This window comes from Stegodyphus dumicola, chromosome 7, assembly GCF_044657685.1.
Source record: "Stegodyphus dumicola isolate Sdum_Otavi_A_Nest chromosome 7, ASM4465768v1".
NCBI lineage: Eukaryota > Metazoa > Arthropoda > Arachnida > Araneae > Eresidae > Stegodyphus > Stegodyphus dumicola.
In genome coordinates this window covers 62,828,034-62,848,881 of record NC_140774.1, presented here as the reverse complement: position 1 = coordinate 62,848,881, position 20,848 = coordinate 62,828,034, and the positions used below count along the sequence as shown (strand labels likewise).

The 20,848-nt window shown below is 30.7% G+C and overlaps 1 protein-coding gene across 1 annotated transcript in view; it reads left to right on the top strand.

Annotated features, from left to right (window-relative positions):
* The window catches only part of LOC118180051 (uncharacterized), a 209,377-nt gene that overhangs the window by 177,633 nt on the left and 10,896 nt on the right, over positions 1–20,848 (top strand). Inside the window, exon 3 of the mRNA XM_085820340.1 lies at positions 20,103–20,370. Coding sequence (XP_085676466.1) covers positions 20,103–20,356 — 254 coding nt within the window. The 3' untranslated portion in view covers positions 20,357–20,370. The remainder of the gene's footprint in view (positions 1–20,102; positions 20,371–20,848) is intronic.

The window sequence follows — 20,848 nt, the reverse complement described above, 5'->3', positions numbered from 1 at the left end:
GTTCAGGTTTTGAACTATAATTTGTTCATATGTTTTTACTTCTTTGTACGAAGTAAAAGAAGTATTATAACTGCGATCGACTATATCAAATGACTATTTCAAAGAAAATATCCATCTTGATTGCTCTGGAATCCAATTGAACGATGTTTATGCGTGACGTCTGTACGTAAGAACAGAATAAAGGACTCCTTTTTTCTGTAAAATAGATTTAAAGTATATTCAGAAGAGACTTTTTCGTGCGTATGTTTGTATGTATCTCGCATAACTCAAAAACGAGTAGCCTTAGAACGCTGAAATTTTGTATATGGAACTGCTATAACATGTAGTTGTGCACCTCATATTTTGGTTGCTATCGGCCGCACCAAATATATATATATATATATATACCCACTCTGCTACCCAACTCGGTGAGCTCAGTTATTTTTATGTATATTGGTAAATTGCGCATTTTTTGCTTTAAATGTGATTGAATTATGTCGCTCTTATGTTTCGGTTAAGGTTGTTGTACTTTTATGTAATCTGCATGCAATAGCTGTGGAATTATTAACAGTTTAAAAGCTTAAGTGGTGCTAAGCCTAACGAGGCCGCCAATTATTTACATTTGAAATTCGTAGTAGAATAGGGAATTATTAGTAGAATTCTTAGTAGTCAATTTGTGCATCAACATCAGTTTTTTTTTTTTTTTTTTTTTTTCCCCAGTAGGACCAAAAGTAAATTTTCAATTTATGCACTGAAAAATTTGGTTCTTGCCGCCGGCCAAATTGCTTGCTTTTGCGTAGAAACTCTTAATTTTAACTGTAAAGATTGTTTTTAACTGTATTTGGTGTTTTAGCTTTTCTTCTATTTCACAATTTTTAATGAAAATGCTTTGAGTTTTAAACGTATTTTTGCCTTGCCGGGAAGTGAGAACTGAATTAATTGAATGAGAAATATTTCTCTAATGAAAATCGAGAAAATAAGTTTATATGAAATGCAGCAAAAAAAAAAAGGGTATAATTTAATAGGCCGTACAAGGAAGTCGTTGTTGTCCACATCAGATATTTTAAATATCACATCACTGAATGACAATAAATAAATAAACTGTTGCGACTTTCATTATTTTGTAAAATAACATGACGTGCGATTACAATAATGTAAGGTTAACAAGCAAAAGCAAAAAATTTCGAGATATTAAAATTAGATTCTCGGATGTGGTTGTAGAACACTTCCCCTCGGAACTGACTGAATCGCTCTGATTCGAAAGTGGACCTCGTTTTTTAGCTCACCTTGCGTAATCGTGTATGGAGAATGCTTTCTTATTTGCTTGTTTGTTGTTTCGTTTAATTGTGAAAGGACGAATTGGGAGCAAATCATAAACAGTGCGAAGCGATGGCTTGCTACGGCGGATGAGCTTTTGCTGTTGCCGCATTTTTATTTGCTTTCTTTATTTACGTTTTCCTTTTTTATTTTTTCCAATCCTTGTCTTAAAAAACAGCTGACACGTGTCGGTGACTCCTGGAAAGGAATGTTATTGTTGTAAATTATTGTTGAGAGTCGCAGAAACGTGAATCAGTTCTCTTGGAAATGATAGCATGGCACGTTAAACCACTGCATTCTGAATTCCTTGGAAGGATCTTTCAAGTGTAAGGCGGGCAGCGAAACAGATCAAAATCTTTTTGTGAAGGAAAAGAATAGCCTAACACATCGAAGAGTTTAGGTTGAAATTTCGAAAAAATTTAAGGATTCAAAAATACAAAGATCAGGAAATTAAAAAGAATTTGCTGTCCGATTTTGGTGTGCATATTTCAATTAATCATTTGAAATATAGCTTTAAGCGAAACAGGTATGACAGACGTACTAGTTTAAGAATAATCTCCCAAAAATTAGATATAGAACATAAAAACTTGAATTTAAAATGAATTGGTTAAAATGGCTAAACCAAATGGTATGGAGATTATTTGCTATAATAATATTATAACATAAATAGACACCATGCGAAGACTTGTACTCTTATTTTGCAAAGAAGAAATATGATATTTCGCGATGTAGCTATGCATTTATTTCACTTATTTGCTTATGATCTGCCAGCAGCCGAGAGGTAAAATCGCTTAATACTGGTGGTTATTCAATTCCAGACAAAAAGACTGGCTGCATGAGCGTTTTCGTGATTTTTTCCGTGTTTAATGTGGATACGAGGCAGTTTCCCTCAGAAAATCCTTCATAAAGGTATTCCTTTTCTTAGGCAGATAGCCCTCGCATGCTTTGCCGAAGTTAAATAAATCAAACCAAACCACTATTAATTACGCTCAAGGCTTATAGCAACTGTTTCGCTTAAGTAGCAATACTTTCTGCTTTGCTTAGGCGCCAGATCCCATAACTGAAAATAAAAAACCGCTTCCAAAAGTTTTCTTTGGAAGTGTTAAAATGATGCAATCGTAATATTATTTAAAGTTTGTAGCTAAGTGCTAGAGTTATGAACGTTAGAGGGTAGACACATATTGCAAAGTCAGGCAAAAATTCAAACATAGTTTGGCCTTAGTTTCTACCGGTTTTGAGGGTGTCAGGCAGTGAAAGTGTCTCTTCTTGGAAAAGCTTGCCGTGCTCAAGCCCGCAAAGTTTTCTGGTAAACCAAAGCTAACATTTGATTTTTCTCCTCTTTCTTACTTTCTCTTTCTTTTAAATACTAAATACTTTTATGATTGGTCATAATTCCATATTTCTTAATCGAAAAAAGGAGTCAAGTAAAGTAGGGTTTCAGATTATGACAATTTTGGTCACATGACCCATTTTAATAAAAAATGAATCCTCTATAGGAAAAGTTCTAGTAAGTAAATTACTTCTCATTCAATAAAGATAGTTTTAGAAACAATTTAATTCGGTAATATGCAAAGTGAAAATCGAAGAAAAATTTATCAAAAGGATATGACTTGAATCACTTTCCTTATGAAACTGAAAAAGGAAATTTCGCTGGAGGTCTTATGAAAATTGAATATAATTAGACAAAAATTACATAATTATATCACTTTTATAAACGTGGTTCATCTAATGTAAAAGTATCTTTTAGAAAGCTACGTTTAAAAACTTATTTTCATATAGTGCCTAAAATATTTAATTTGTAATATCTCGAATAACTATTATCGAATGAGAGGGGCTTCCTCGCCTCTAAGTTATCTGAGAAAAAAGTATTCTTATTAATATCCTTCCTTGTGGAGTCTATAGAAAAATTTAAATTCTGCAATTTTTTATTAAAAGGTGTCACATGACTGTAATTTCGAAAGATCATCTCATTTGGTTTGCTTCCTAAAAATAAATATGGCAGCGATCAAACCAGACCAGCAAACTTAGTAGTGCAATCTTTCAGAAACACTGTGCTAAATACAACAGCAGCAACAAATTGTTGAGACATTCTCTAAGTAATTATGTAAATTACGTAAGCAAATTAAAAGCTTTCAGATTAGAATTTAAATTCTCAATATTATTGTATTTTTATATATTCACAGATGATGCGGACTCCATTATGCTTTCAAAAAGAGGGGGAAGAATAAAATTCATCAGAATTTGCTATGTTATTATGTGAAGCCTCTTCGGTTTATGTTTCTATTCTCGCGCTGCATGAACACTTGAGCTAATTCTTCTTTGTTGCCAAATTTTGCGTTTCGTATTAACGATTTAGTTGCTAGATCTACTGAGTTTCTAACACAATTGATTTTTAAAAAAGTACTGACCCTTATTTTTCCTTCCCTCTCCGCTTTTTTTTTTTTTTTTTTAACTAATTGTAATTTTTCCCAAATTTTAGAATCAACGTTTACTAACACATATTTCTAAACCACGAATACCCGAATATACACGTTATTAAATCAGTAAAGATGAATTTTAAATAGTTAGAATTTAATTTCCATCAAAATTCGGAGTCTAATATTTTTTGCAGTTTATAAATGTCACTCATAAGCTTTAAATATCTGGTTGAACTTTTAAAGTAAACTTTCAGATAGAATTTTAAATAAATGCTCAGTCATCCATTGAATGCTGATATCAAGTATGCAAAGATTAGCAAGCGGTAAAAACGTTGCCTCATCCACCGGAAGACAGAAAAATAAATCAAGTTAAAAAGGCATTAAGTGCATCATATTTAAAACAGAATATTTTATTTGTTTACCTTGTTTTGGCAAAGGTCTTGTTTTGCTTGCTTATTTTAGTTGTGTATATATATATGGGATTTTTTATTTTATTTTATTTATTTATTTATTTTCAAAATACAATTCTTATATGTCTATACAACGCTTGGCACATTCGTACAGGTGCCTTCGTAGAGCTTCTCATCTGGAATTATGTCTCTGGTTACGGTTTTCTAAAGCTTTTAAATGCTTTTAAAATAATTAATTCCGTTTGATGTAAGACTTCATTTTAGAGAAGAAAATATAGTCTATAGACGCAAATCTGGTGAATAGGAGAATTTGATGAGAATTGTGACACTTTTCTTTCCTCGAAACTGTTTAATAAGAGTGGAATTGAAGGATGGCAGATCATAATGCAGTAGAAACAAGTTACTCGAATGATCTTTTTCAGGACTTAGGATCTCAGTTTTCTTCGAAAACTTGTCGATTATGTCAATGTTTGACGAAGTTTCTTGTCTGTTCCCTACGAACATATTCTTTTTGAAAGTATACCTAACAACAAAAAAAAAAAAAAAAAAAAAAAAAAAAAAATGATCACCAACATGCAGAGCTGAACAAAGCCGAGGCAAGGACATTAAATTACTTTAAAAATCAGAAATATATTTTTTGAAAAGAAATTATGGCTGTTAAACGCATCGAGATACCGTTTTAAAATATCATATTTCAGCATAAAATGTGCTTTTGAATTAGTCAAAGTAATTTTTAAATATGCTCCAAAAGGAGATCTTGTTCATAGTTCGGACTGCAGAGTATTAAATGCTATGTCGTGGTTGATGTTTGTGGCACTGGGCATAATTCTTGAGACTAGACGTAATAAGGTAAACGAATGTTTAAGTCAAGAGACATATTTCCTGTTTTTGTTATATTCTATTAAGGATTATATGTTTAGATGTATTATGTTTGCAACTTGTCATATTATCGAACTCTTGTAGGCTCGATGAAGCTCTAGAAATTTTAATTAAGATGCAAATTGCGGTGCTATGGTTTAGTCAATCGTATAATTTTCCTATCTATCAATATATAACAGCAGTGGAAGATGAAGAATTAACAGTATTAGTCAAATTTTTAGATGCCAATAATTTTTGCATTGTTTTTAGCCTTATAGTTATCAACAAAAGAGGGAAAGAGGAGGAGCGGGAAAATGTTTGCCATTTTATTAATTTTCGGGTTGGAAATTTACTTTTGCATTGTTTATTTCCAAATAATTTATTTTAATAGTTATTTTCTGAAAGAGGTCGAATTTTATGAACACCGACTTAATTAGTTACAAGTGTAATTGCATTGTTTTCTTTATGCTGCTTGGAAAGAAAAGTTGCATAACTTATAAAAGTGTTAAGTTTTGATGATAAACCTTTTGAAAACGGTCACAAAAAATTCTAACTGAGATAGCTTTACCATTAAGAAAGCTATTTTATAAGCTAAAAAGGCCTTTCTTAAATGAGTATAAACATGAAGTTAACTTAAATAAGCATTGTTGACTTTCTGACCCTAAACTAATACTTGCGATGTTTTTGAGCAGGACAGAAGGAGAATATTGACATTTACTTAATGTACAAATTTAATAAATACACAATTTGATAAGAGATCATCTTTTATTTATTTTTCAGAGGTATTTTGTCTAATTTAAGTTTTAGGATTTTTAGCCTTTATATTTTTCTTCATATTCCGGCTATGTTATTCTGTAATTCTTTACTCATTTTTTTATTTTCGATATTCTTTGCGTATTCTCATGAACTTCAATTAATTTTAGATGTAGTAAAGTTTAAATTTCTTCTGTACATTTTAACCAAGATACTCTAAACTTAACTTTTTTCTTATATTTTATATTCATGGTAAGATATTTATTTTCCGTAATCTTAATACTTAACGTTACTAATTTTTACTGTTTACTTCATTTTACACAGATTTTTTTTTTATACCTGTTTATAGTGATAACGCTTGTAATTTTTAACCTATTTTAATGTTTAACTTATTTGTTATAAACCACTTACGTACACCTGTTTTATTTACCATATTATTTTATTATAAACATTTTTTAACATTTTTTACTATTTATTATTCTATTTTGCAACGTACTCATTTATTATAGCTTCCGATTGTAATAACGCTTTTCATTTCACTTAATTGTACATGATATTTTTCGCATGCTAAGCTTTTCTAAATATACTGAGGGTTTTAAACTATGCATTTAACTCTACGTCTGTTAATTATTTTAATTTAAATCTTTACTTAGTCTGTATTTTATAGTTCCATTTTAATTTACATGTTCTACAATTCTTCATTCTGTAATAGTCTTAACATTACTAATTCTAGTATTTCCATCTTCATTCACATTTTCAATCTTTATAATTTCTTGTGCATTCAGATATTTCCTTATAATTTTTAATTTACTTATATTTCCGACTGTAACTGATCATCTACCTGATTCTATTTTACTTACTTTTACTCACAAGTTTCCTTCCAGTAATTTTAACAATATAGTTTAATAACATCTATGTTTGACTGTGCGAATTTACGTCTCTTATATTTTTAAGGACTTTCATGTTTTATACACAATGTTAACACAATGTTATATATATATATATATATTTACTAAAGAAATGTTGATTATATTATTTCAATTACTTTGAGTTCTATTTCATAATTCCAGTTACCAATGTTTAATTTTTTTACAAATAGTTTTGAATTAAAATGCATAAAAACGAGGGTGTCGGGGGACAATTACTCAAGTATTTTATCAATTTTACTACATAAATTGCTTTTTATTCAAAATCGTATTAGCGAAAATGCTTAATAAGAATGAGTTCTTTGGTACCCTACTTTGGTTCTAAATACCTTCACTTCACGGAAATATTCGGCCTAACTTAATTTGCCAGTTTGACATCACCATTATTACATGAGTAAAAGACGAAACACCTTCGTATTTATTTATTAATTATTGTTCATTGAACTGGAGTTGGTTTGTTCCCCTTGAAAAGTCAACTAATTTCCGATCAATAACAATAATTACTTGTTTTTAATTTAATTTCTTTTTCCAATTGAAATTTTGTTATTCATGATTTAATTCAAGTCCCCGTAAAACATTTTTAACAATTTACATTCAAGTTACTTTAAAACAATTTTCATAATTAAACTTCCTACCTATGAATTCACTCTTTAGATACTTCTACTAAAATTAATAGTAGGAGATAATATAATCAATATTTCTTTAGTAAATAAATTATTATTATCTTACTTTGCAGATATTGCGCAAGTATTAGAATAACTTGTTTTCGAACTAAGTGAATTTAAGATCATACAACATATATATATGTATATATATATATATTTGAATTTAACAAATATTCTCTATTGGTATAAAGCAAATATAAAATTAAAATTTAATTAAGAAATGTTAATTGCCAAGAAATAAAAATAATTATTATTGCTGCGAACTAATTTACAATATCATTTAAATTCTAAGAGCATATGTAAATTAATTGCACTTATCTAAAACCATGAAAAAAATATTATTCCAAAAAATTGCATAAGTGAGTAACTCTTGAGCAGGCAGGAGACAGACTTATCAAAGGGAAGTTGCCCATATATATGTAAGAAAAATAAAGAATATGTAAAAAGATTAAATTAGCGTAAATTAATTTCCCTTCTCTATTCTAAGAATAGTAACCTCTATTTACATTGCGTCATTTCGAGAAAAATCTATGTCATATGATTCTTACGTAATTCTGATGATGTACATGAAACTAAAACTCAAACAGCCAATAGTAATTTTATAGCAATATTAACTGTCCAATCAAAATGCCTTGAGAACCAAAACTAACTCAGTTTGATTTAAGATTTCATCCTGAGCATAACGCACTTGCTCTCCACGCTTTGACCTACCTAGACTGCTGTCTGTCTGCTGCTGCTTTCTTGCTACAAAGTTATCGAAAACGTAAGCCTTTTGGAACAGGCACATTTAATGTGCCGACTTGTGTGTAGCCGTAACATGTTGCTGAAAATAAAAACTGAAGATTTAATCTTCCTTCACCTCCAATTTCCTAGTCATTATGGATCAACACGTCTACGCCATCAAAATTCCTGCTCCTGAATATATTACATATATATAATAAAACTGCTCCATTATTGTGATAAGACTGCGTTATTATTGTAATAAGATGACTTGGTAGAAGTAGTTGCAACGGATTGGCGGTGGTTCTCTGCATCATAACGTGAAGACAACTTGATTGCGTAGTTAGAACAATTGATGCATAAAACAAAAAAAACAAAAAAAACCAAAAAAAACTTGCGGACAGGGCCTAAATTCGACAGATAATTTTATTTCTTTATAATACACATTATCACTGTGGGTGCGCTGTAAGTAAACTCTACGGCAAGGTGACACAAGCGTCTGGAAGCAGAAAGGAAGACAGAAGAGGGAGAGTGGGACGTAGTTAAGCTTTTATACGGCATTCCGTTTCAGATCACATGGCAGTTTAATGTACAGGTGTTGAGTTCAAACTTTATCGATAAGTGTGCAATACAGAAAATTTATTGCTCTGTTAATTTTAGAATAAAGACAGGAATTAAAAGGGCTACTAATCTATTATTTTATGGCTAGATTTTATATTTCACATACGAGTACAACATAAAGTCGACAGGATCAAGTGCGGTGAAGCTTTACTCCAACAGATGTGTACAAACTGATTCTTCCTACGCAGTAAATTATGACATATATATGAATAATAACGGCTATATCTGCCTTCGAGGACAACTTTCTGAGAAAAAAAGCATCTATTTATATTACATATATAACGAAATAGCTAAACGTTTCCGGTTTTGGAACAAACCTTTAGCTACAGAAAACGTATTAAATACTATTAAGTTCGTAAATATATCAGAGAAAATTCATTTAAAAGTTTTAAGAAGAGTATTATCTTATACAATTTTAATTATAGTATGTAATTATCTTATATAATTTTAAATTATATAATTTTAATTCTGTTATAGAATTTTAGGAATGGTATATTTAGGACTTTAGTAAGTCGGTGTTCTCTGTGTTAATATACGTATCATCAGTTATTTACGTACTTTAATTAATGTTGTAGCATCACTGAGTATTCATTATTTCATATTTTGATAGTTATGCTTTTATTTTTTCGAAGTTAATATTATTACTTTTACTGTACCTAAATAATTAACTGTTGTGAGAAAGGGCCTCATATCTAACGAATTTATGAATGTGGCCCATGGATTCCGGAAAATATTATTACATATGATGAAAGTATATCTTTTAAGCTCATTGTAATTCTTGAGGGCCGTACCATACGCAAATGCAAGCAACAGAATTTTGGCACTAGTTAATATTACTAAATGTTATAATGGTAGCATGCAATAATACCCATAGATTCACTTTTCTTATAATGGAATCATTGTGTATTCTGTGTCTTTCTGCTGCTTCCTCCAACATCGCAAAATATCTTAAAAGCACTGGGATTTACACAATTTGTGGGAAGCAGCTCAACTGTCGAGACATTTGAATTTACAAGGGGGAAAAAAAAATATTTTATAGCTTTTTTTTTAGCTGCTTGTCTTTTCAGCTTTTCCTGCATTCACGGCAATGTGATTATGCGTGGGGGGGACAGCAGTCTGAGGTACAGCATTCGGCTGAATCGTTCAAAGTAATTTGTGCACAGAAACTTGGGTGTGGTAGCAAAACTTAATAAATGAAATAACACTGTTGTAGTCAAAACAGCCCGGACTCGAAATCATAGAATACAATCAGCAGTTCTACGTAAATAAAATCCACCCATTTCCTAAACTAATCGCTTCTATTAAGTGTGTGCGCATAGTGGACGTGAGACACCCATCGCACAACCTTGTTCGCCCTTGGAAGAGCGAGAGCAGAATTGTGAGAGAAAAGAAAAATTCCTACGCAGGCAATAACAGCATTAAAAATTGACTAACTTCTTCGCATCGTGCGGTTGTGTTATGAGGTCAACATCCTTAACGCTCGTAGACGAATGAGAGGCGAGGATTGTTCTTTTTACTTTATTGTTGTTATTATTTTCTTACTACTTACTAGGCGGTAGCTTCAGGAACGCATCCCCCCCCCAACCCAACTACCTTCTTTTCCCATTCTTACTCTTCATCCTTGCCTGCGAGAACTTCATTCTATAAAACCAGTTCCTTAACACCCCTCTTTGGGGCATTCCAGACTTTCTTTGACACATACTAAGATATGGAATTTCGAGAGGGTTGCCATATTCAAGATATGTTCCTTCTTTTGGCGACAGTGATTTGTAATATTTGGATAAACATAAACATAGATCTGATATATAAGGTTTCGAGAAGAGTAATCTGGAATTCCGCAACAGCATTTATATTTCGCAACAAAAGGAAGAAGCTAATTTTTATTTATGTTTTTTTTAATTAGATGTTCTTTAGTGGAAATGGTTCAAAAATTTTTGGATTGTCATGTTACGTTACGTTATACTACCATACATGTATCATCCATGCGCCGTGATAAATATCGCTATTGCATGAACCGTAACGTCTTTAAATTTATCTTACACTCATCATGGCAAGCAGCATGTTTCTCAGAGTATTCAGCAATCCTTATATCCTTACAAATTTATCTTTTAAATGTATCAGTTATAATAGCTTAAAATATTGAACGATTTATGAGCAATAATCCCATTTGTTAATAATTTAAGTCTTTATTTCATTTTTAGTAATGATATGATTTAAAATATTTGCAATTTGTAATATATCCAAAAATAATTTTTTATGAATATTTTCAGCAAATGTATATATATATATATGTATGAATATTTGCAGCAAATAAAAGCCCACCAGCGGCCGAGAGGTAAAGTCGCTGAACACTGGTAGTTCGGTCCGAGGTTCGAATCCCACGAACAGGCTGGGTGCATGGGTGTTTTCGTGGTTTTCCCCATGTGTAACGTGTATACGAGCTAGTTTCCCTTAGAAAGTCCTCCACGAAGGCACCCTTTTCCTTAGGCAGATAGCACTCGAGGCTTTGCGGTAATTAAATAACCTAACCAACCTTGCAGCAAACAATGGACAATTTTTCTATAGCATCATTTATTATTTTTGTACAAAATTCTTTTTTTTTTTTTTTTTTTTTTTTCGTTAATGTATCTAACTAGTATAAGTTCATTTCATTTATAATCAGTTATTTAATTATTACTATGCATTAATTATAATGTATGTTAATCGTATTAAAGCGTCCATTTCCTAATTATAAACATGTGTAGCATTACTATAATTGATAAAAGCTCTTTTTATCATATTTTGTGTATTTCAATGCAGAATCGACTGATTTTTACTTCTGCTATTTGTTTAGTTGTATGCATTATAAAGCTGTTGCTTATAGTTCCAACCCACCAGTGGCCAAGTGGCTATATTATGATTGGTGAACATTCCCGGGTTATTTTCTCGGTGAACGGGCTCGCTGCATGGTATTTCTGTAATTTTTCGCTCCACCATTGGAACTGGGAATTTGAACTGAGTTCGATCCCAGGAGAACGGGCTGGCAAAAGGATTGGTTTTCGTGATTTTACCCATGTGTAAGATAAATATGACCCAGTTTTCATTAAAAAAATGCTCCACGCAGGTATTTCTTCCTTTAGGCCTATATATAGCCTTCGTGTGCTTTGCCATTTCCGAAGAACTTAACGTAACCTGTGTAGTTTTTCTGGCTGTGTAAAGTTAATATGAACAGTTTTCTTGAAAAGGCCTCAAAGAAAGCACCCCTTCTAAATATAAAGCCCTCGCGTGCCGTCAGCGTAACCCTACCAACCAAATTGCAGTTTAGAGGAACTATTCTAAAGCTGTATTTCGTTTGAATTAAAAGCTAATTTCAAATATTACATTATTATCCATGTTCGCGATTAATATTGATTCTGGATCTCAGCAGGATTAACTCTGCATAGTAAAAAAACTATCTTGGTAACAGTAGAATGTTTCGGATTATTTTCCACGACTTTCCGCAAATTAAACGTTGAATCTTGAGAAAAAATTTCAAGACTGTCGAAAATTAAGCAAGTATTTGAAACTTTTCTCAAAAAATTATAAGAATAATTAGTTCTTTCAAATTCTATTAATATACGAAAGCTATTGAATTATCTATTGTATGTTTCGAAAATTTAATCGATTTAATACCAAATAATATTAAGTTTCTTTATATATATTATTTAAATTTAATTTAACTTTACTATTTTTTTGTGAAACAATTTTGTTAGTACTTAGCAACTTTTAGCGCTAATTACCTTGTTTGATTTCACTTTTTTCAAATTTCACTTGGTTCAAATAGTTTGGTTTCCTTTTAAATACCTTTATGCTTAACTAAAATTTTTTAACTTTTTAAAATTTTAACTTGCAGTATTTTTAATAACAATAGTTATTTTAAATTTTCAAAATTTAGTGAATTAAATTAGCAATACTATTTAGATTCCCAGTTTTTTAAAATTTTCCTGTCCCAAAATTGAGTTAAGAATTTTTACTTTAAAAATTCACTGTATTGTACGTGCAATTAATTTACATATGCTCTTAAAATTTAAATGATATTGTAAATTAGTTCGCAGCAATAATAATTATTTTAACTTTTATTTCTTTTAAAACTTCTTAATTAAATTTTATTTGCTTTTTACGAATAGAGAATATTTGTTAAATTCAAATTTATATATATGAGTATATATATGTGTGTGTGTGTGTGTATGATTGATTATCTTTTAGGAAAGGAATTGTAAATCTATTGCTTAAAACTTAAGAGGGCTGTCATAAAGGTATTAAAAAACTTGTAATAAACTTAAAGATTTTTATAGGTGCGCCTGAGAAATGTACATTTTAAAATAAAAGAAAAAGAAAGCACACACATAAAAATTAAGGTAGAACAATACATATAAAAAGTAAATAAATTACCCGATTTCTCGGAGAGTGCTGACTTATCAAGAGGAATTAACTCTCCCCCCCCCCGAAAAAAAAAGAAACTGCAATAATTCTAGCATGATCGCGTTTCGCCTCCTTCTTATGTTTGAATGAATTCTTTTAATCGAAAAAAAAAACTGATTTATAAAATTCGAAAATAAATTAATTAGAACGACGAAGATAGTTCTTCGATGCAATCAAAAAAAGAACATATATACAAAAAGATTGTTATAAAAACTGATGGAGAATTTAGAAGAATCAATTAAAAATTGGCAGTGCATATAAAACCAGAGTAAGAATATTATACAATTAAAACTATCATATAATTATAATTTCTTAATTACATGCATGGGCTAAAATATAGAGGCCAAAAAATATAATTTTAATCCTAAATTACAGCTGAAATTCCATGGCTGTAGTTTGTCCAAAAAAATTCCTTACTCCGCTTTCATTTTCACAATTGGTGCTCATAACCATCTACTTGCAATTAAAAAAAAAAAAAAAAGTTTTAAATGATGCAAACATTCATCTATTGGCATTTTTAAATTTAAAAACGTCAATTTTGCAAACGTTACGGAATGTAACTTTTCACACCTTCCTCCAGTCCCTGTAATTGTATTTAGGAAAATTTTGTACTTATTGTAAAATATATAATGAAAAATGTGGAACACGCGTAAGTAAAATTGATTGAATATTTCATTTTAAAGTTCGAGATCATGTTCAGGTGACCGTACATAAATTAAAGAGCAAAATGTTTCAATTTATGCGTAACTAAAAAATAAAATATCAGTTTAGAAAAAGGGTATCTGATATTAAAGATTAAGTGACGAATCTTGAAAGTATTGATCAACATAGGCAAGACTTATATGACCAATATAGAGTTTGCACGAGAACGTCTTAAAAGTACTGATGAATATAAAGTTTTCAAAAAAAAAAAAAAAAAAAAAAAAAAAAAAAGAAGAAGAAGAGCGGGAAACTTATAGCAGGGTCTCAAACTTTCGGCCCCTGAAGCAGTTTTATGCAGTCCGCGTATACAGTTTAATTGTATTTGTTGCAAATATGGCGTTGCAAAGATTTCAAAATTTTAGTTATTTGACGTCCGAGTTTACACTATTTTTCATTACCATCAAAACCGAACACTAATAACGCACGAGAAAATCTATAAATGGAGCTAATTAATTTACAAAGTAATATAAATCTTATTCAAAGACTGGAAGACATAGATTTGATTAACTTTTAATCACATTTTCAAAGCATAAATTCCCTCAGTTACGAATTTTTGCACAAAGGATAATCGCTGTGTTGGGGATACATTTCTGTGTGAGCAGCTTACTTTCGAGATGGAAATTAATAAGAATGTAACTGATTTATAATCCGTGATGAGGATAATTTCTAGTTATTTTTTTACAAGGCTACAAACTTCATCAGAATCGGAACAAGGTGTAGTAAGAAATAAAGACATTTATAATTGCATAAAAACTTATGTATTTTTATTTTTGCGTCGACGAAAAATTTAATAAATAAAAGAAAGAGGCTAAAGATGTTATTATTTAGTCTCAAGATCTGTCTCACTTGGTAAATTTTCTGTGTAAACTTACAAATTTTTCATTTTTTGAGGGGGGATTAAAGTAAATTATTTAATGATTACTTAAACCTATTTAGAGTTATTTGAAATAAACGTTAATCAGAAAGTGTAATATTTAGCTCTCAGTATCTTTGATTTATGAAATGAAACGGGTAACAAACTTCTGATAGAAAATAGCTATAAATTTGAATTTTTTATTCCGATAGTATTATCCTTATATATATATAATTGATTAATATTTAATAAACCAAATTAAAAATTAATTTGAAACTGATTTTTATTTATTTATTTATTTATTTATTTGATGAAAAATTTTTAGTTTATTTTAAAAAAACAAAAGAAAAATTCTGGCTCGTCAGCCCTTTTCAGACCGTGCATTCAGCCCGCATGGAGTTTGTATTTAAGACCACTATCTTATAGAATTTCATGTTCTAGAAAATACTGCAGACTTCAGTATTGCCATATACCAACTCATAACATTATATGCATAAATAAAAATATTTCTAGTTTAATGTGTATTTTGTGCATGATAATAAAACATCATAAGAATGTTAATACCTATGAAATCGATTAAGTTTCGTTCAAAATCTAAGGCTGCCTTTTCGCCTAATTTTTTAAACAACTGAGCTGATTCTTTTGCATCTTATGTCAGCCATCTAGTGAACTTGCAGCATAAGATTTTAATTTATCTTTCGGATCAGAAACATATTTGTTTATTATTATAAAAAGTGATATTCAAATTTAAATATACGTAATTCTTAGTAATTTATAATTTTATTTTGACTTTTGATTTTGTTTATTATGCTCATTCGGTAAACTTTATATTAAACTGTTTATTTTTATGGAACGTTTACACTAAAATATTAATTAATAGAATAAACTTCTGAAGTCCTACATTATGCATTTCGGTTAAGAATAACTGGTTTCGTGTTGCTCATAAATGAAGTTGCTAATATGCACATTTAAAAAATTATAAGGCATATCTAACAGATTTCAGTTAATGTCTGATGTCTAAAGGAAAAATGTTTAATATTTTACTCTCACACTTACAGCGGTTAATTTTTTACCCGGCTTACTACCATCCTTGAACGATATGTTCCTTTTTTTGCCCGGACTGAAGTGTCCTATCCCTAACGAACTTGGCGTCACTTTTCGATCGTTGGAATCATACGGTGCTGTAAGGCATATCTTAATATAACAATTCATATGGCATTAGTCCTTGCATAAGTTGAAAATGATGATGGTACAGGCACTAGGAGATGTGTAGCCGGACAGTCGAAGGAAATCAGCATTAAACAGGCAGGAACCGTGCAATGAGAGGAATAGCGTCAATTATTGAAGGCATCGTCGCTGCGTCGGCTTACTATGAACCAGTTGAAAATTGTTGTCCATTATTTACAGCCAGTTAACTATCCAAAATTCAGAGTGTAAATAAAAATTCGTCGAAAACAACATCCAATTAATGCATGCTGATAAGTAAGTGAGTTCATTTTGTAATTAAACTGATTTCAATGAAATTTGTTGTTTTAAAAAAATAAGGATAAAAATTTCTCTTATGCTAAAAATGTATGCAAATGATACCTGACTTTCCGGAAAAGCGACTTAATCTTCTATTGGCGCTAGTTATTTTATTACAGTTTTAGTGCGATAGATGGCGGTATATGTTTGCCTCGAAATTTCGGATCTGACAGTGAAGAAACTAAGAATTTTACAATATTAAGCATTGAAATTCTTCTTTTGATTCTTTTTTTTTTTTTTTTTTTTTTTTTTTTTTTTTTTTTAATTCAACAAACACTTTAAAATTATATCTTTTAAAGTGACTTTGTTTGGACATCAGTCATTTTGTTGCAGTTTAGTGAAAAGGACACTATCTTATTGAATTCGGAAAATTTCGTTACAAAGCGAGTAAAATATAAAAGAAAAAGAAATAATTAAAATTAATAACATTTAATAATATATTATTTTATTGCGCATAAAGAATGGTAAATTTAATCTTCATCACTATTATCTTCCAAAATAGTATTCCACCGATAATTTTTATTTGTTCGATAATTTCCACCGATAATTTTTTTTGTAAAATGTTTTGAAAGACTGCAGCTACTTCAAGAAATTTGTTATTCAGCTCACGGTGGTGTAACTGTCAGCGCCTGTCGATGCGGTCTATGGTGTGTAAAAGATGATTGCTCTCGGTGTTGAATTTGAAAATAAAAATTGGCGACATGATTTTTTAGAGAAAAATGCTTATTTAAATGAACTAAACATGATTTTTTAAGGTCAGATGCAACTAACAAATGATTTCAAACGTTGATAAGATTTCAAATTAAACTGAAGTTGTTTCTATAAATGATCAATCTTACATTTGTAGAAACAACTTCCCTCTGTCTTGACAAAGTTGTGTAAATAGCAAAAACTATGTGGCAAGGATTACTATTTAATCAGATGACTTCAAAAGTTGATTTAAAGTTTCCAGAAAACACCAACTTCATTTCAGTTTATTTACTACTTAACTGTAAGTTGACATCTAACTTATCTGAGACATTGCTAATGGAACACACAGAATATAGAATAATAATCAGATAACGAACGCATCATGAAGAAAACTGATTCCCTAACTGGAAAATTTTCAGTCTTTCTTGAACATTCTGTCTTCATGCTATATCTTTTTGAATGCATACATATTTGTGAGCAATTCATGTTCTGTATGAAGCATACAAAATGTAAAATAAGAATCATTTTTTTTTTTTAACTGTACTTCTCAAACAGCTTAAGAATGCGTTAGTTAAGGAAACCTACTTATTTAAAAATAATTAAACAATTTTTTTTTTAAATCTGAATTTTTTTTAACGTTTTGTTAATAAATATCATGTTCTTCGCAATTAAACCATAAATTTCAGTTCAATAGCAATGTCGCAAAATAATTTTAAAATGAGCATATCTTTAGAATTTCCGATACACAGTTCCGCCCCCGCTGGAGATAAAAAGGTTTTTTTTTTCCCCGTTGAGTGTTGCCATTGCTCGCTTTTAAATCGTTGAGTTTGTTACTCAAAAATTCGTTAAAGTTTTACAAAATATGAAATCAATAAATAATAAAACAAATTCCAAATTTCAAATTTGGGATTTCAAATGCCCATATTCGCAGTAGGATTACGACATTCAAAATTGGATGGCTCTAGATACCGTTGTTTTATCACAATGCGAGAAATATACATACATTTATGCAGATTTTTCATTATTTAGTTTCTTTATATATAATGCAGGACTCTAACATTTGGTGGCAACAGTATGAAAAGTGAAACGGACATTTATAGTGATTCAACGCAAAATCGAAAACGAAAACAATAGTCCCTCAGGGACAAAGCCCCTTTGGAATAATAAGGTATCGACATTAGTATTTTTTTTAATATCACCCTTTCCAATTAATATCTTTTGTTTAAAAAATTTCAATTTTATAAGACGCAGTACTAATATAGATTATATTGCAGTCATTTTAAAATATTAAATTCTTTATCCTGTCTTTTCCTGTTCATAGGCCCACCAGCGGTAAAGTCGCTGAACACTGATAGTTCGGTCCGAGGTTCGAATCCCGCGAACGGGCTGGCTGCATGGGTGTTTTCGTGGTTTTCCCCGTGTGTAACGTGTATACGAGCCAGTTTCCCTTAAAAAGTCCTCCACGAAGGAATCCCTCCCCTTAGGCAGATAGCCCTAGTGTGCTTTGCCGTAATTAAATACACACCAAACCTTTCCTGTTTATATTAGGTTGTACAGCAGATGACCAATTTTGTTCACCTTGATAACTTCAACACGTCTTATTTGCTTTCGTAGCAGAGAAACTTTGAAAAGTTTTACATGCATGAGCGTTATCGAATTTTATTTACGTTCTGAGGAACTGTGCATTATTCTTGCACTTTTTTATTCCATTAGTTGCTAATTGTAAACAAGATGCATTGAAAAGATTTTTGAAGCAGGGTATTAGTAATTTCCTATTATGCAAAATATTTAGTTTTTATGCTGCTATATCCTTCAGTTTCGGTATAAAGCGATTGATTTTGAAAAAAAAAAAAAAAGGTTTGATTTTAGTTCAGGTATGTCCAATCATTTTGTTTAAAGGCTTTTCAAAACTTGAAAGGCATAGTAGGCCAGAGTATGTTCATATAAAATTACAACAGAAGCAAAAATATTGAGAATGGACAAAATTATATTCATATTACAAATTTACATATTAATTTATTACTATATAATATTATTATTATTATCTACATATACTTACTAATACTTACTCTTATTTTATTATTTACAAATAAATGTAACGTAAGTAAAAAAGTTAGAAATGGACCTTAAAATTAAATATTTCAAATTTATAAAATAATGATAATTTTTTATATAAGTTACTTTTATCGGTTATTTATTTTGTGCCTTATACCCAAAGCTGAGTTATACGAAATCTGTAGTTGCTTTTAATTCCAAAAGTGCTAATTAGTTATCTGCGTGTAATGTGATGTTCAGAATGTCCGTGAGTTGTTGATTGTCAGAAGACATTGGCATTTCCGTTAATTATTATTGAACTATTTATTGAAACTGTCTTACATTTCGACATCAAACAGTGATTTGAGTCCTTCTTATGATGAGGTGCACGATTTTTCTTATTTATAAAGTATTTTTCTATAAGTTTTATTTATTTATTTGTATCTAATTCGTAAAATATTTTTAAAATAAAAATAGTAGCTGGTGGGTCAAATTGGAGCCCGCAGTCTGTATGTTGAACATTGCTGTTCTAGTCCTTTCTTCAGTGTTAAAATGAAGGAGAGCTCACCGTAACGTGAAAGTTATGGATACTGTATTTAGGAAGGAATTCTTTGGCAGGTGATAAATATTTTAATGACTGTTCTGTGATGAAAAAAAAATTGTAGAAAACTCAAAGATTTGAATTTGGGTGATTCGTATCGATATCTCACCCTCTCTCTCTTTTTTTAGAGTCTGTTCTACATTTTGAAGAAATGTTATTAACTTCGATAAAATCACATTTGATATAAACAGACTTTGTTGCCAATGGAAGAACACTCAATTTTATCTTCGATATTGTATAAGTTGCTGAATACAGCGTTTAAGTTAATCATTCAAAAGAAACATTTTATTGGAAACTCATAACAATATTTGGCTCCGTGTATTATATACAGAGGCCGTATATGCAGATTATATCACACTCATATTTGAAATGATTTCTTATATTTTAAAATGTTTTTATTTTTATATTTATTTATTACCTTTTAATAGTAAACTCTTTTGTTAAGTGCTATCTTTTTGCAGTCTTTTTGCACGTGAACCTCAAAACGTGTACATACTTTTCCAGTTTTAGAGGGTTAGAATAAACATGTAAATTTGTCTCATGCATTTTAAGTCAATAACAACTGTAACAAAGTTATTTTTACTTCTTGCAGGTGCAGGAGGCCTCTCCTCTTACACCCCGAGCGTTCTGCGAACAATGGACAACTTCGAGCCAGGCATGTTTCGGCCAGTGGCCCCTAGTCTGTCGGACAAAGAGGAAGAAAAAAACAGGAATAATACCGAAGAAGAGGAGAACACACAAGTCCTGGAGGAACCGGAGGAAGATCAGGAAATGCTAAAACCTGCAGATCCTGACGTCATTTCATCCTGGTCTTTGTCGGCCGGAACTTCCGATTTGCTGTTCTGAAGTTTTGCTCTAAGGTGAGAACGATGTTATGCAGTTAGAGTGTATTTAAATCACAAAACCAAAAAATACGCGAGAGAGATGCATGATGCTGTAACTTTTTTAATTAATTCTGGACACTATAGGACCTTTCAATAGATGGCAAATACGACATTGATGATTTACATGATATTTTCCTAGAAATTTGGGGTTTATCCCCCCTTTCTTTTACGTAATACGCTATCTTGTCTTCTTCGAGCTTAATGGCAGAGCGGATTCATGGAGGTAGAAAGTAAGTTTACTCTTACCTCCACGGAGAGGATGCTATAAAATAATTGCAGTTTATCTATTTCACGACTCCTGCCTTTGGCCCTGTACTTGTGAATGTGTTGCACCTGCCTCCTTATGGCGCGTTTCTACTGCCTAAGGTTTTGATTCTTAAACTTCTTTGATCAGTACAAGATAGCACCCCATAGAATGTACTGCCAAACCGATGGGCCCGGGTTCGAATCCCGT